Raw genomic sequence first — 11888 nt, 5'->3', positions numbered from 1 at the left:
TTAAATTCTAAACCTGTAATCTAATGGAAGCCTTTAACAGGAAATATTGTACTTATATTGGACAAAGTGAAAACATTTAAATGAAAACATTTGACATTTACATGATACTCAGTTTGCCTTAACCTAAGTACTATCATTGGTTATTTTAATTCCAAAGCATCAAAATTTTAATCATAACTTTCTCAGAGAATAAAAAGATTTACATAAATTTTTGAATTAGAAAACAACATAGCTAAGCAGTGTAAAAATTAGCTTTCCATACATAATTGAAACATTTGAATTTTTTTTTATTATCCCAGCAAACATTACACTAGAGAAAATGATTGGGAAAATACAAATAAGTTCATTAAAAACACAGGCTGATTATTCGTATCTACTACATTCAGAATTATGTGAAACAATTAGTTATATTGCAAAGCTGTAATTCCTTTTCTAACAAAGCATGATTTTATAAAACTTTAAAGTTGCCACTGATTCAATTTTAATACAAAATACTTATATACACGATACAATATAAAAGTAAACTGTGTAGTGCCTTCCACAAAGGGATATATTAAGGCGCTTTACAAATATACCAATATTTTGACCCAAATTACTTTTTGCTTTAGATTAAAATGAACAGGCTAAATGTTCCACTTTAAATACCAAAGGGATGTTTATTAAAATTTTTTTATCTAAAATACCTTGGGTAACAGCAGCAGCAATGTCTAAAAATCCTCCCACTGTATTCTCTAATTTCTAACACATTAAGTCAGAATAAAACAATTCCACTCACAGTTTTGCACTTTGCAACAGCAGAAGGTAATAACTTTTTTAAAAAGTCAATCTCAAAGTGACTTTTTAGTCATACATTCTATAGTTTCTATTACAAATAAGAAGGTAGAAAAGATACAGCAGTAGGGCCTGCCTTATGATATCACTGGACAATACATAACAGTATCTACAATTACATAATTATAGAACACATCTTATAAATACTATTGATATGCATAAAAAGGGTAAGTATAATAAAGACAGCAAGTTTTTAATAAGAAAATTATTTTAAAAGAAAACATATAGAACCAATGTTTTCACTCCATTTCAATGGAAAGCATCTATATTTTTAACATTGTTTTTCTCATCTTTTTGGTCAGGAAGCACCAGATTCTATACTGGAAGAAGCAGATGTAGTTTTGGAATAAGATAGCCGATAAGTATATCCAAACTGTTAAAATTGCTGATACCAAAGGCATGTATACTGCTTCAGATAAATGCAAAAGGCTTATAGTATCAGAGGAAATTTTAAAAGAATACATATTTGCGCCAGGCGTGGTGGCTCACGTCTGTAATCCCAGCACTTTGGGAGGCTGAGGTGGGCATATAACTGGAGCCCAGGAATTTCACACCAACCTGGGCAACATGGTGAAACCCCATCTCTACTAAAGATACAAAAATTAGCTGGGCTTGGTGGCGCATGCCCAGCTACTTGGGAGGCTGAGGTGGGAGGACTGCGGAGCCCCCAAGGTTGAGGATGCAGTGAGCTGTGAAGCGCCGCTGCCCTCCAGTCTGGGTGATAGAGTGAGACCCTGTCTCAAAACAAAAAGCAAAAAAAGAATACAAAATTTGTAGTGTCTGTTACATTTCAGCAATAGGGGAAATACAGATTTTGTGGGAAGGGAAGGGGGAGGAGACAGCACCTTAGTTTTCCTACAACATAAATGTAACAAAGTTATTTTCTACTGTATTGCACCTTAGTCCAAAAGTAAAACAACTAAATGAAAATTTAAATAATCAGACTGAAAAAGCCCAAAGAGTAAGAGGAACAGCTTATAAACGTCAGTACCCACCTAAAAATTCTTGAACTACTTTGTTTTGCATAGGATTTTATGGGACTAACCAAATGTTCCATGAACCATGAGGTGAAGACTGCCATTTCATGATAGTACATTGTCTTACAATTCTGATTACAAATCTTTCAGAAATATTTCTGTAACAAGCTTGTAATGAGCCCAACATTTCAGTCCACTCCAAATGATATATTTAAAACAACTTAATATTAGCAAGAAAGGCATTGATAGGGTCACCTTATATCACATGCTACAGACCTTTTCCATCACAAATTATCAGCTTATATAAGATGTGCTGAGTAGTGACTGGTAAGTTAAAAACAAAGTTCTTAGGTTTAATGTATCAATTGTCTCATGGGACAGAGGTCCATAACCTAGAGCCTGTGATAGGTTTCAATATGTCCAAAATCCCTTGAAACTGCATGCAACATTGTATGTGTATGTGTTGATGTTTTTTTTTTTTTTTCTGGGAAGACCCCACAGCTTCCTTCAGATTCTCAAAAGAACCACTAACCCCAAAAAACCCACGATAACACAGTAGTAGGTTTTCAGGCTGAGCTCTGAAAGGACCACCTCTAGAAAGGTGGGAAGTGTGGGCTAATAAGTGTTCTTTGCCCTGACTCTCCAATTCAACTGCAACATCTCTGCCTTTAATTTTACTACACATACAGTTTCAATTAGCTTTTATGCGAAGAAAGCTAAAAGTATGAAAATCATTAAAATTATGCCTCCAATCCACAAATAGTAACTTTTGATAAAAACAATCCCTTATCAGTGGAGCTTAATAAGAAAAGGAAATAAAATACAATACAAATTTTACTACGGTCAAAATAGAGCCTTTTTCCCCTTCCTAAAAGACAAGCTACATGTATTTTGGTATGAAACCTTAATCTTCCTTAGAACCTAAGCATTATACATAATAGGCATGTTGAACACATTATTTAACCTTAAATAAATTAGGAGGACTTGAATTTTCTACTAAGACCACTCTGTAAACTTTCCTAATTATTAATGGCCATCTTAAGAGTTAATTTTTTCACCAATTAATCTGCCCTTAGGTAAAATATTGCCAGATAGCCAGATTTTCCTTTGCCAATAACAATCTGTATATGCAGCACTGTTCTGAAAGAGGAAACAGGTAACATTGACGATATAATCAAAATAGTTACTACACAGGAAAAGTATATGAAAATGAAAATAATTCTCTGCTTAGGACGGTGAGAAATATTTTAGCTTTTAGTATTGAAAATTTTGATTTATGGAAGCTTTGTTCCCTTTTAAAATTGGAAGCAGCATCAAAAATACCAATATGGAAAAACAGCTAGTAGTGCTTTGGCTTCTTTTAAAGCCAGTAATTCTTGAGAAATAAATGCAAGAAGATTAAATAGATTAAATATTCCACGGGGTGGTGCGGGGGGAAGATAAATGCATTATTTTTCCTTCTGACAAACATATTAATATTTTTTCAACCCTGTATTCCTTAGTTTCAGGATGTGACTTATACAGATTATCATTAGCCTAGGAACACTCACCAACACGATGGCTTAATTTCTCTAGCTTATTTTGTACCAAAAAGAAGGTTATGAGGGGAAAAAAGAGCTCTGTAAATACGGGGTATGTTTCATATTTGGTTAAAGCAAGATAAAACTAAAACTGTCTTTCAAAAAAATTTCAAAAACTCTTGTCTTTTAAAATTATTTAGCATATATACAAATAGATACCAGGTTTCTCCTTTTAAACAAAGCACTACTTATTTTAAGTACTTTAAGTACCAAGAACTGACTATAATATTCAGTTCATAATTTACTTTCCTTATAACAATTTTTTTCTAAATACTGATTTAAACGGCTGGAATAAATTAACATTTTAAAAGGATTTCCCATAATTTAGGAAAATAAAATATTGTACACAGAGCACACATATATAGCTCTGTCATATTTGCATAATTTTACTCTCAGAACCTCAAAACACCTCGCATTTCAGGCCCTTTTGCAAATCCTCATTACATTTATTTACTAGTGTGTTAAACATATACTAGATCGCGATTTTTAATCTCTGAGCCTGTGTTTTGATCATCTTCATCCGACTGCTGCTCTGAGCCTTGTGAATTAATGTATTCATATTCAATAGGCTTCGGATAATTATATGGGTAGCCATTGTCATCAAAAAACCTTCGGAAGGTAAATTCATAGAATGCATGTTCAGGATGCTTTCCATTTTTATACCATCCATTGAGAGTGTCATTTACATTTTCTTCCTCGTTATCATCACTCCATAATTTATCAGGATCAACAGGATCAAAATTTGATGTATCTGTTGGGTGTGTGATTTTAGGAATGTATGAAGCAGATTGCTGTCTCAGGTCACTGGAGAAATCAATTGTTTTAAAAAATGGATGAGCTTTTATTTCATCAGCACCATTCTTGCCTAAGCGATCTTCGGGTCCTCGGCAAAGTTTAATAATAAGATCAGAAGCTTCAGGACTGAGTTTAGCTTGTGGTGGAATGTGAAGAGATGTTTGCCAGTTGATAACCTTTAAAGATTTTTTAAAATTAGGGGGAAGAGATAAATTAGAAAAATAAAAATTTCCTTCAAGTTTTATACCAAAAGTCTCACTGGGCTATTTTTGTATTTTAAATAAATTACACGATATTTTGCTGGAAAATAATTTTTTCTCCTATCCCATCCTCTCCAGGCAACTTCTACTCACATTATAAGACTCACTGTCAGTTTTAATCTCCCCTAGTAAACCTTTTTGCCTATGGTAGAAATGACTAGTTCTACTCTGCCTCCCCTGCACCACATATTTATTTCTATCATATTTCTAATACCTTGTGGTACCTATTTATGTTTATGTCCTACTGAAATGTAAAATTCCATTAAGGCTAGGGATTATGTTTTAGTGGTCTTTGTATCTCCTAGTGCTCAGTAAATTGCCTGGCACAGACTTAATACATGTTTGATAAAACTTTTTCTGCTGCCAAGCGTGGTGGCTTTTGCCTGTAATCCCAGCACCCTGGGAGGCGGAGGTGGGAGGACTGCTTGAAGCTGGGAAGGTTCAAGACAAACCTGGGCAACAAAGCGAGACCCCCTCTCTACAAAAAAACTTTAAAAATTAGCCAGGTATGGTGGCATGCACCTGTAGTCCTAGCTACTTAGGAGGTTGAAGCAGAAGGATTCCTGGAGCCCAGGAGTTTGAGGCTGCAGTGAGCCATGACTGTACCACTGCACTCCAGCCTGTGTGACAGAGCGAGACACTGTCTCCAAAAAAAAAAAAAGAAAAGAAAAAACTCTGGTTAGGAATAAAATGAAATGAGGAAGAAAGGAATGCCAAGTGAAGCCAGACTACCTAAGACTACCTAGTCTCTCCCGCTGAATTCTTGGAGGCAGGGGAATTGGTATACAACTCAAAGTATGATATTAAATGGATTTGGGGCAAACTCTGTTAAGTGGTAGAATGCATTGTCATTTAACCAAGTTTAGATACCTTCAACTTGGGCAGGCACTGTGGCTCACACCTGTAATCCTAGCACTTTGGGAGGCCGAGGTAGGTGAACTGCTTGAGCCCAGAAGTTCAAGACCAGCCTGGGCAACATGGTGAAACCCCATATCTACAAAAAATACAAAAGTTAGCCAGGTTGGTGGTGTACACCTGTGGTCCCAGATACTTGAGACGCTGAGGTGGGAGGATGACCTGAGCCCAGGGAGATCGAGGCTGCAGTGAGCTGTGATTGTGCCACTGCACTCCAGCCTGGGCAACAGAGCAAGACCCTGTCTCAAAAGAGGAAAAAAAAAATCTTCATCTTGTCGCATGTTAGGCAGTCAATAAATATTTGCTAAAAAGCTGAATAAATGAACAGTATAATCTTCCTTATTCGTAGAGGAGCTAGTCAGCTACTATAGAGGGAAGAAAAATATACTCCCTCTTCTATTATTTGTTCCTTTTAAAGTCTTATTCCGGATTAGAAAATGGAGAGGCTTCAACTAATAATAGAATATTTTAAAAACTCCTTTTGGAAAAAAAAATGATACAGTTAATAATAGTTATTTATGCTTCCAGTTCCATCACTTATTTCAAACAAGAGAAATAAAAAAAATATACAATGAGATGAACAATTTTTTTTTTTTTTTTTTTTGAAACAGAGTCTTGCTCTGTCGCCCAGGATGGAGTGCAGTGGCGTGATCTCGGCTCACTGCAACCTCTGCCTCCTGGGTTCAAGCGATTCTCCTGCCTTAGCTTCCTGAGTAGCTGAGATTACAGGTGCCCACCACCTCACACAGCTAATTTTTTTGTATTTTTAGTAGAGATGGGGTTTCACCATGTTGGCACGGCTGGTTTCGAACTCCTGACCTCAAGTGATCTGTCCACCTTGGCCTCCCAAAGTGCTAGAATTACAGGCGTGAGTCACTGTGCCTGGCCAAGTTTAATATTTTTTATTTTAAGGTATATTTAGGATTTTTTCGTTTAAGGCAAAAAAAAAAAAAAAAAGACTAAGCACAGCAAAAGATTCAGATAATTCAAAGATGGATGAATAAAATTATATAAACTGAAGCACAGAGAGAAAACATGTAGAATAAAAGAAAGAATAAAGCATAAGAGAAATGGAGGACAGTATCAAAGGAATAGCACATGTATAATCATTAGAGTCTCAAAAGGTGAGAAGGAAGCAAAATAAATCTGTGAAGGGATAATGACAGAAAATTTTCCGAAATCGATGAAAGTCATTAATGTACATTTCAAGAAACTGAGTGAATCTCAACCAAGAAAAATACAAAGGAAACTACACATAGGCACACCATGGTCAAACTGAAGAAAACCAAAGTTAAAGAGAAAAAAGCCCTAAAAGCAACCAGAGAGGTCCCAGTTTTGAGGAAGATGTACTACATATACTCTCCTGTCTCCCTCCCACAGAAGGCAGCTATAAAACCTGGTCAGGATGCATGAAGCAGCTACTTCAAGATCCTGAAAAGTAAATAATAACAGGTAGATTAGGGGAGAAGATGTAAATTTGAAGTACCATTAAACCTGGTGACCATTTAAAAAAAAGTATTTTGTAAGAGACAGGATTCTCACTATGTTGTCCACGCTGGTCTTGAACTCCTAGCCTCAAGCAATCCTCCCACCTCAGCCTCCCGAGTAACTGGGACTACAGGCCTCTGCTAGCACACCCAGCTCCATTTTTTTTGTCTCTAGTGGTCTGCAGGCTGGACTCAAGGTAGCCCAAAACTTGGAAGGAGCTGAGCACAGACAGAGAGCTCTAGAAGAAGTCCCTCTAGTTCAGGCTCAGGGAGTAGAAAAGGAGTTTCCTGGTAGCAACAGAGGTGGCAATAAGAGCCAGTATGCACCTAAAACTGACAGGCAAACCTTCCTCTCCAATTGGAAATAAAATAACATAGCATGGGGCTGGGTGCGGTGGCTCATGCCTGTAATCCCAGCACTTTGGGAGGCCGAGGTGGGGCGATCACTTGAGGTCAGGAGTTCGAGACCAGCTTGGCCGAAATGGTGAAGCCCCGTCTCTATTAAAATACAAAAATTAGTGGGGTGTGGTGGTGCATACCTGTAATCCCAGCTACTCGGGAGGCTGAGACAGGAGAATCACTTGAACCCAGGTGGCAGAGTTGCAGTGAGCCAAGATTGTGCCACTGCACTCCAGCCTGGGTGACAGAGTGAGACTCCATCTCATAAATATATAAATTAATAAAGCATGGGGTCCCAAGAAGATGGGTTGAATCTCTTTTGCTCGTTTTCTCTCTGTGTCCTTTTGTCACCTTGTCCTGGATTCAGATGCAGTTATGACACTGGCAGAGTTGGACAAGTAAAGCCTCACTTTCTGGTCAGAGAACTAAACAGGGAGCCCCAGGGAACAGGAAAGTACTGGGGACATCACAGAGAGGGAAGAGATTGGGCAAGTGACCCCATTAAGTTGCTTATGAACTGCTGGGCTCCCCCTCCAAACTATACTTATGTGGATCTAATCCTAAGGAGCATACCAAAGATTTTGAGAACCGAACTAAGGAAAAGACCACTGCCTACAAAGAGATCTGCCTAGAAAGGAAAAGGCTTTGAAACTGACATTCAAATCAAAAAAGCCTGGTTGGAACTTGTGGCCTGAACCCAACCAGGTTTAATACTTGTCAAAACAAGGTCAAAATTCTCCATAAGATCCAGAATCTCGGCTGGACGCGGTGGCTCACACCTGTAATCCCAGCACTTTGGGAGGCCAAGGTAGGCAGATCACCTGAGGTCAGGAGTTCGAGACCAGCCTGGCCACCATAGTGAAACCCTGTCTCTACTAAAAGTACAAAAATTAGCCGGGCGTGGTAGCACACGCCTGCAGTCCTAGCTACCTGGGAGGCTGAGGCAGGACAGTCACTTGAACCTGGGTGGTGTAGTGAGCCGAGATCGCACCACTGCACTCACTCCAGCCTGGGTGACCGAGAGAGACTCCGTCTCCAAAAAAAAAAAAAAAAAAAACCAGAGTCTCATAACGTATTATTCAAAATGTCCAGGATACAATCCAAAATAACTTAGTATACAAAAAACAAAAACAAAAACGGAAAATTTCAACATAGAAAAAGTCAGTATTGATATAACATAGATGCTAGAATTTTCTGACAAAAACTTGAAAGTAGCCATTATAGGGCAGGCGCGGTGGCTCACGCCTGTAATCCCAGCACTTTGGGAGGCTGAGGCGGGCAGATCACAAGGTCAAGAGTTCAAGATCAGCCTGGCCAATGTGGTGAAACCCCGTCTCTACTAAAAACACAAAAAAATTACCCGGGCGTGGTGGCGGGCACCTGTAGTCCCAGCTACTCGGGAGGCTGAGGCAGGACAATCGCTTAAACCTGGGAGGCGGTGGCGGAAGCTGCAGTGAGCCGAGATCGTGCCACTGCACCCCAGCCTGCGCAACAGGGCGAGACCCCGTCTGAAAAAAAAAAAAAAAAGTAGCCATTATAAAAATGCTCCAGGCTGGGCATGGTGGCTCATGCCTGTAATCCCAGCACTTTGGGAGGCCGAGGTGGGCAGATCACGAGGTCAGGAGATCAAGACCACCCTGGCTAACACGGTGAAACCCCACCTCTACTAAAAATACAAAAAATTAGCTGGGCGTGGTGGTGGGTGCCTGTAGTCCCAGCTACTTGGGAGGCTGAGGCAGGAGAATGGTGTAAACCTGGGAGGCGGAGCTTGCAGTGAGCAGAGATCATGCCACTGCACTCCAGCCTGGGCAACAGAGTGAGACTCTGTCCCCCCAAAAAATGCTCCAAATAAGGATGAACACTCATGAAATGAAAGATAGGTCTCAGCAAAGAAATCAAAGATATAAAGTATCAAAAAGAAATTTTATAATGGAAAAATAACCAAAATAAAAAACTCAATGGATAGTCTCAATAGCAGAGTGACGATGTCAGAGGAAAAAAAAAAATCAGTGAACTTGAAGATAGGTTGATACTGGCCGTGCACAGTGGTGTCACTCCTGTAATCCCAGCACTTCGGGAGGCCAAGGCGCGTGGATCACTTGAGGCCAGAAGCCGGAGACCAGCCTGGCCAACATGGTAAGAACCCTGTCTTACTAAAAATACAGAAAATTAGCTGGGTGTGGTGGTGTGCCTATAGTCCCAGCGACTCAGGAGGCCGAGGTGGAAGGATTGCTTGAACCAGGAGCTTGAGCTGGAGGTTGCAGTGAGCTGAAATCATGCCACTGCACTCCAGCCTGGGCAACAAAACAAGACTGTCTCTCAAAAAAAAAAAAAAGGAGGAAAAGGAGGTGGATACTAATTATGCAATTACATCAACTGCTCATTCTGAACAGCAGAAAAAACAAAAACTTAAAATATAAGCAGAACTTCAGAAATCTGTGGGACCACACCAAAAGGCCTAACATTCCTGTGATTAACATCACAAAAGAAAATGTGTGGTACAGATAAATATTTGAAGACATGATGGCTGCACACACCCCAAATTTGGTCAAAGACATAAACCTACAGATTTAAGATGCCTGGTGAATACCAAACAGAATAAAGCCTAAGAAATCCATGCCCAGACATATCATAATTACAATACAAAAAAAAAATTATTGAAAGCAGCTACAGAAACATAATGCATTATTTGAGAGATCTGAATAATTGCAGATGTCTCATGAAATTATGAACGACAGAAGGAAGTAGACATTTTAAAGTGCTGTAAGAACTAAAACCCAGAATTTTCTATCAAGTGATAATACATATATTTTTTGAGACGGAGTCTCGGTCTGTCGCCCCGGCTGGAGTGCAGTGGTGTCATCTTGTCTCCCTGCAATCGCCTCCTGGGTTCAAGCAATTCTCCTGCCTCTGCTTCCCAAGTAGCTGGGATTACAGGTGCACGCCACCAGCCCAGCTAATTTTTGTTGGAGATGGGGTTTCAACATGTTGGCCAGGCTGGTCTCAAACTCCTGACCTCAGGTGATCCACCTGCCTCGGCCTCCCAAAGTGCTGGGATTACAGGCATGAGCCACTGTGCCCAGCCTCAAATGATAATATTCTAAGGAAGGCAAAATAAAGACATTCTCATATGAAGAGAAATTAAGAGACTCTCTTGTCAACACACTTGCTCTAAAGTATCTGCTTTAGGAAGTTGTTCAGATGGAAGAGACATGATATAGAAGGAATCTTGAAACACCAGGAAAGCATGAAGAGCAAGAAAAACGCTAAATATCCAGGTAAACATAAATGACTATTCTTCTCATCTTGATTTTTTTGTTGTTGTTGTTATTGACAGGGTCTCATTCTGTTGCTCAGGCTACAGCATAGTGGTATGATTATAGCTCACTGCAGCCTCAAACTCCTGGGCTCAAGTGATCCTCCTGTGTCTGGAGCAGCTGGGACCACAGGCATGTGCCACCATCCACCATGCCCAGCAATTTTTTTTTTTTTTTTTGGTAGAGACACTGTCTATGATTTGTTACTCACGCTGGTCTTGAACTCCTGACTTCAAACAATCCTCTTGCGTCAGCCTCCCAAAGTGCTGGGATTGCAGGCATGTGCCACTGCATTCAGCCTCTCACCTTGAGTTCTTTAAAAGAACTTGATGGTTGAAAGCAAAATTGTTACATTGTTGGATGAGGTAGGTTTTGAGACAGGGTCACATTTTGTTGCCCAGGCTGGTGTGCAGTGGTACACTCTTAGCTCTTACTGCAGCCTTGACCTCCTGGACTTAAGGGATCCTCCCACTTACTAGTGCCCCGCCCCAAGTACCTGGGACTGTAGGCGTGTACTACCACACACCAGCATGCTAGGCTAATTAAAAAATTTTTTTTGTAGAGACAGGGTCTTACTATGTTGCCCAGGCTGATCTCAAACTCCTGGGTTCCAGTGTTCTTCCTGCTGTGGCCTTCCAAAGCACTGAGATTACAGGTGTGAGCCACCACACCTGGCTGGATGAGGATTTATTGATTGATGGATTGATTGATTGATTGAGACGGAGTCTATCTGCTGCCCAGGCTGGAGTGCAGTGGCGCCATCTCGGCTCACTTCAAGCTCCGCCTCCCGGGTTCACGCCATTCTCCTGCCTCAGCCTCCTGAGTAGCTGGGACTACAGGCACCCGCCAACATGCCCGGCTAATTTTTTGTACTTTTAGTAGAGACGGGGTTTCACCGTGTTAGCCAGGATGGTCTCGATCTCCTGACATCATGATCGACCTGCCTCGGCCTCCCAAAGTGCTGGGATTACAGGCGTGAGCCACTGTGCTTGGCCGGATGAGGTTTTAAGCGTATGTAGATGTAATGTATAAAATAACTACAAGCCAGGTGCAGGCTCATGCTTGTAATCCCAACATTTTGGGAGGCCAACGTGGGAGGATTGCTTCAGCCCAGAAGTTCAAGAGCTGCCTGGGCAACATAGTGACTAGTCTTGATTACAAAATAATAAAATTAGCCAAGCACAGTGGCATGTGCCTGTAATCCAGGAGGATGACATGGGAGAATCTCGAACCCGGGAGGCAGAAGTTGCAGTGAGCTGAGATCACGACCCTGCACTCCAGCGTGGGCGGCAGAGCAAGACCTTGTCAAAAAAAAAAAAGAAGAAAA

At 40.4% G+C, this 11888-nt stretch overlaps 1 protein-coding gene across 4 annotated transcripts in view; it reads right to left on the bottom strand.

Moving 5' to 3' along the window:
• Positions 1-1032: 1032 nt before the first annotated feature.
• Positions 1033-11888, bottom strand: part of LOC116463238 (serine/threonine-protein kinase LATS1) — a 58659-nt gene continuing 47803 nt past the window's right edge. For 3 of the 4 annotated variants that reach the window (XM_032146264.2, XM_058434514.1, XM_032146265.2), the window contains one exon: positions 1033-4359. In XM_032146264.2, the coding sequence (XP_032002155.1) occupies positions 3850-4359 (510 nt within the window). In that variant the 3' untranslated portion in view covers positions 1033-3849. Of the gene's footprint in view, positions 4360-11137; positions 11237-11888 lie in introns of all 4 variants that reach the window. The other variant, XM_058434515.1, reaches the window with a different exon arrangement.

The sequence above is a fragment of the Hylobates moloch genome, unplaced genomic scaffold (assembly GCF_009828535.3).
Source record: "Hylobates moloch isolate HMO894 unplaced genomic scaffold, HMol_V3 SCAFFOLD_29, whole genome shotgun sequence".
NCBI classification, from domain to species: Eukaryota; Metazoa; Chordata; class Mammalia; order Primates; family Hylobatidae; genus Hylobates; species Hylobates moloch.
Note: the sequence above shows the minus strand (reverse complement) of the source record. Positions and strands in the feature narration are given on the sequence as shown.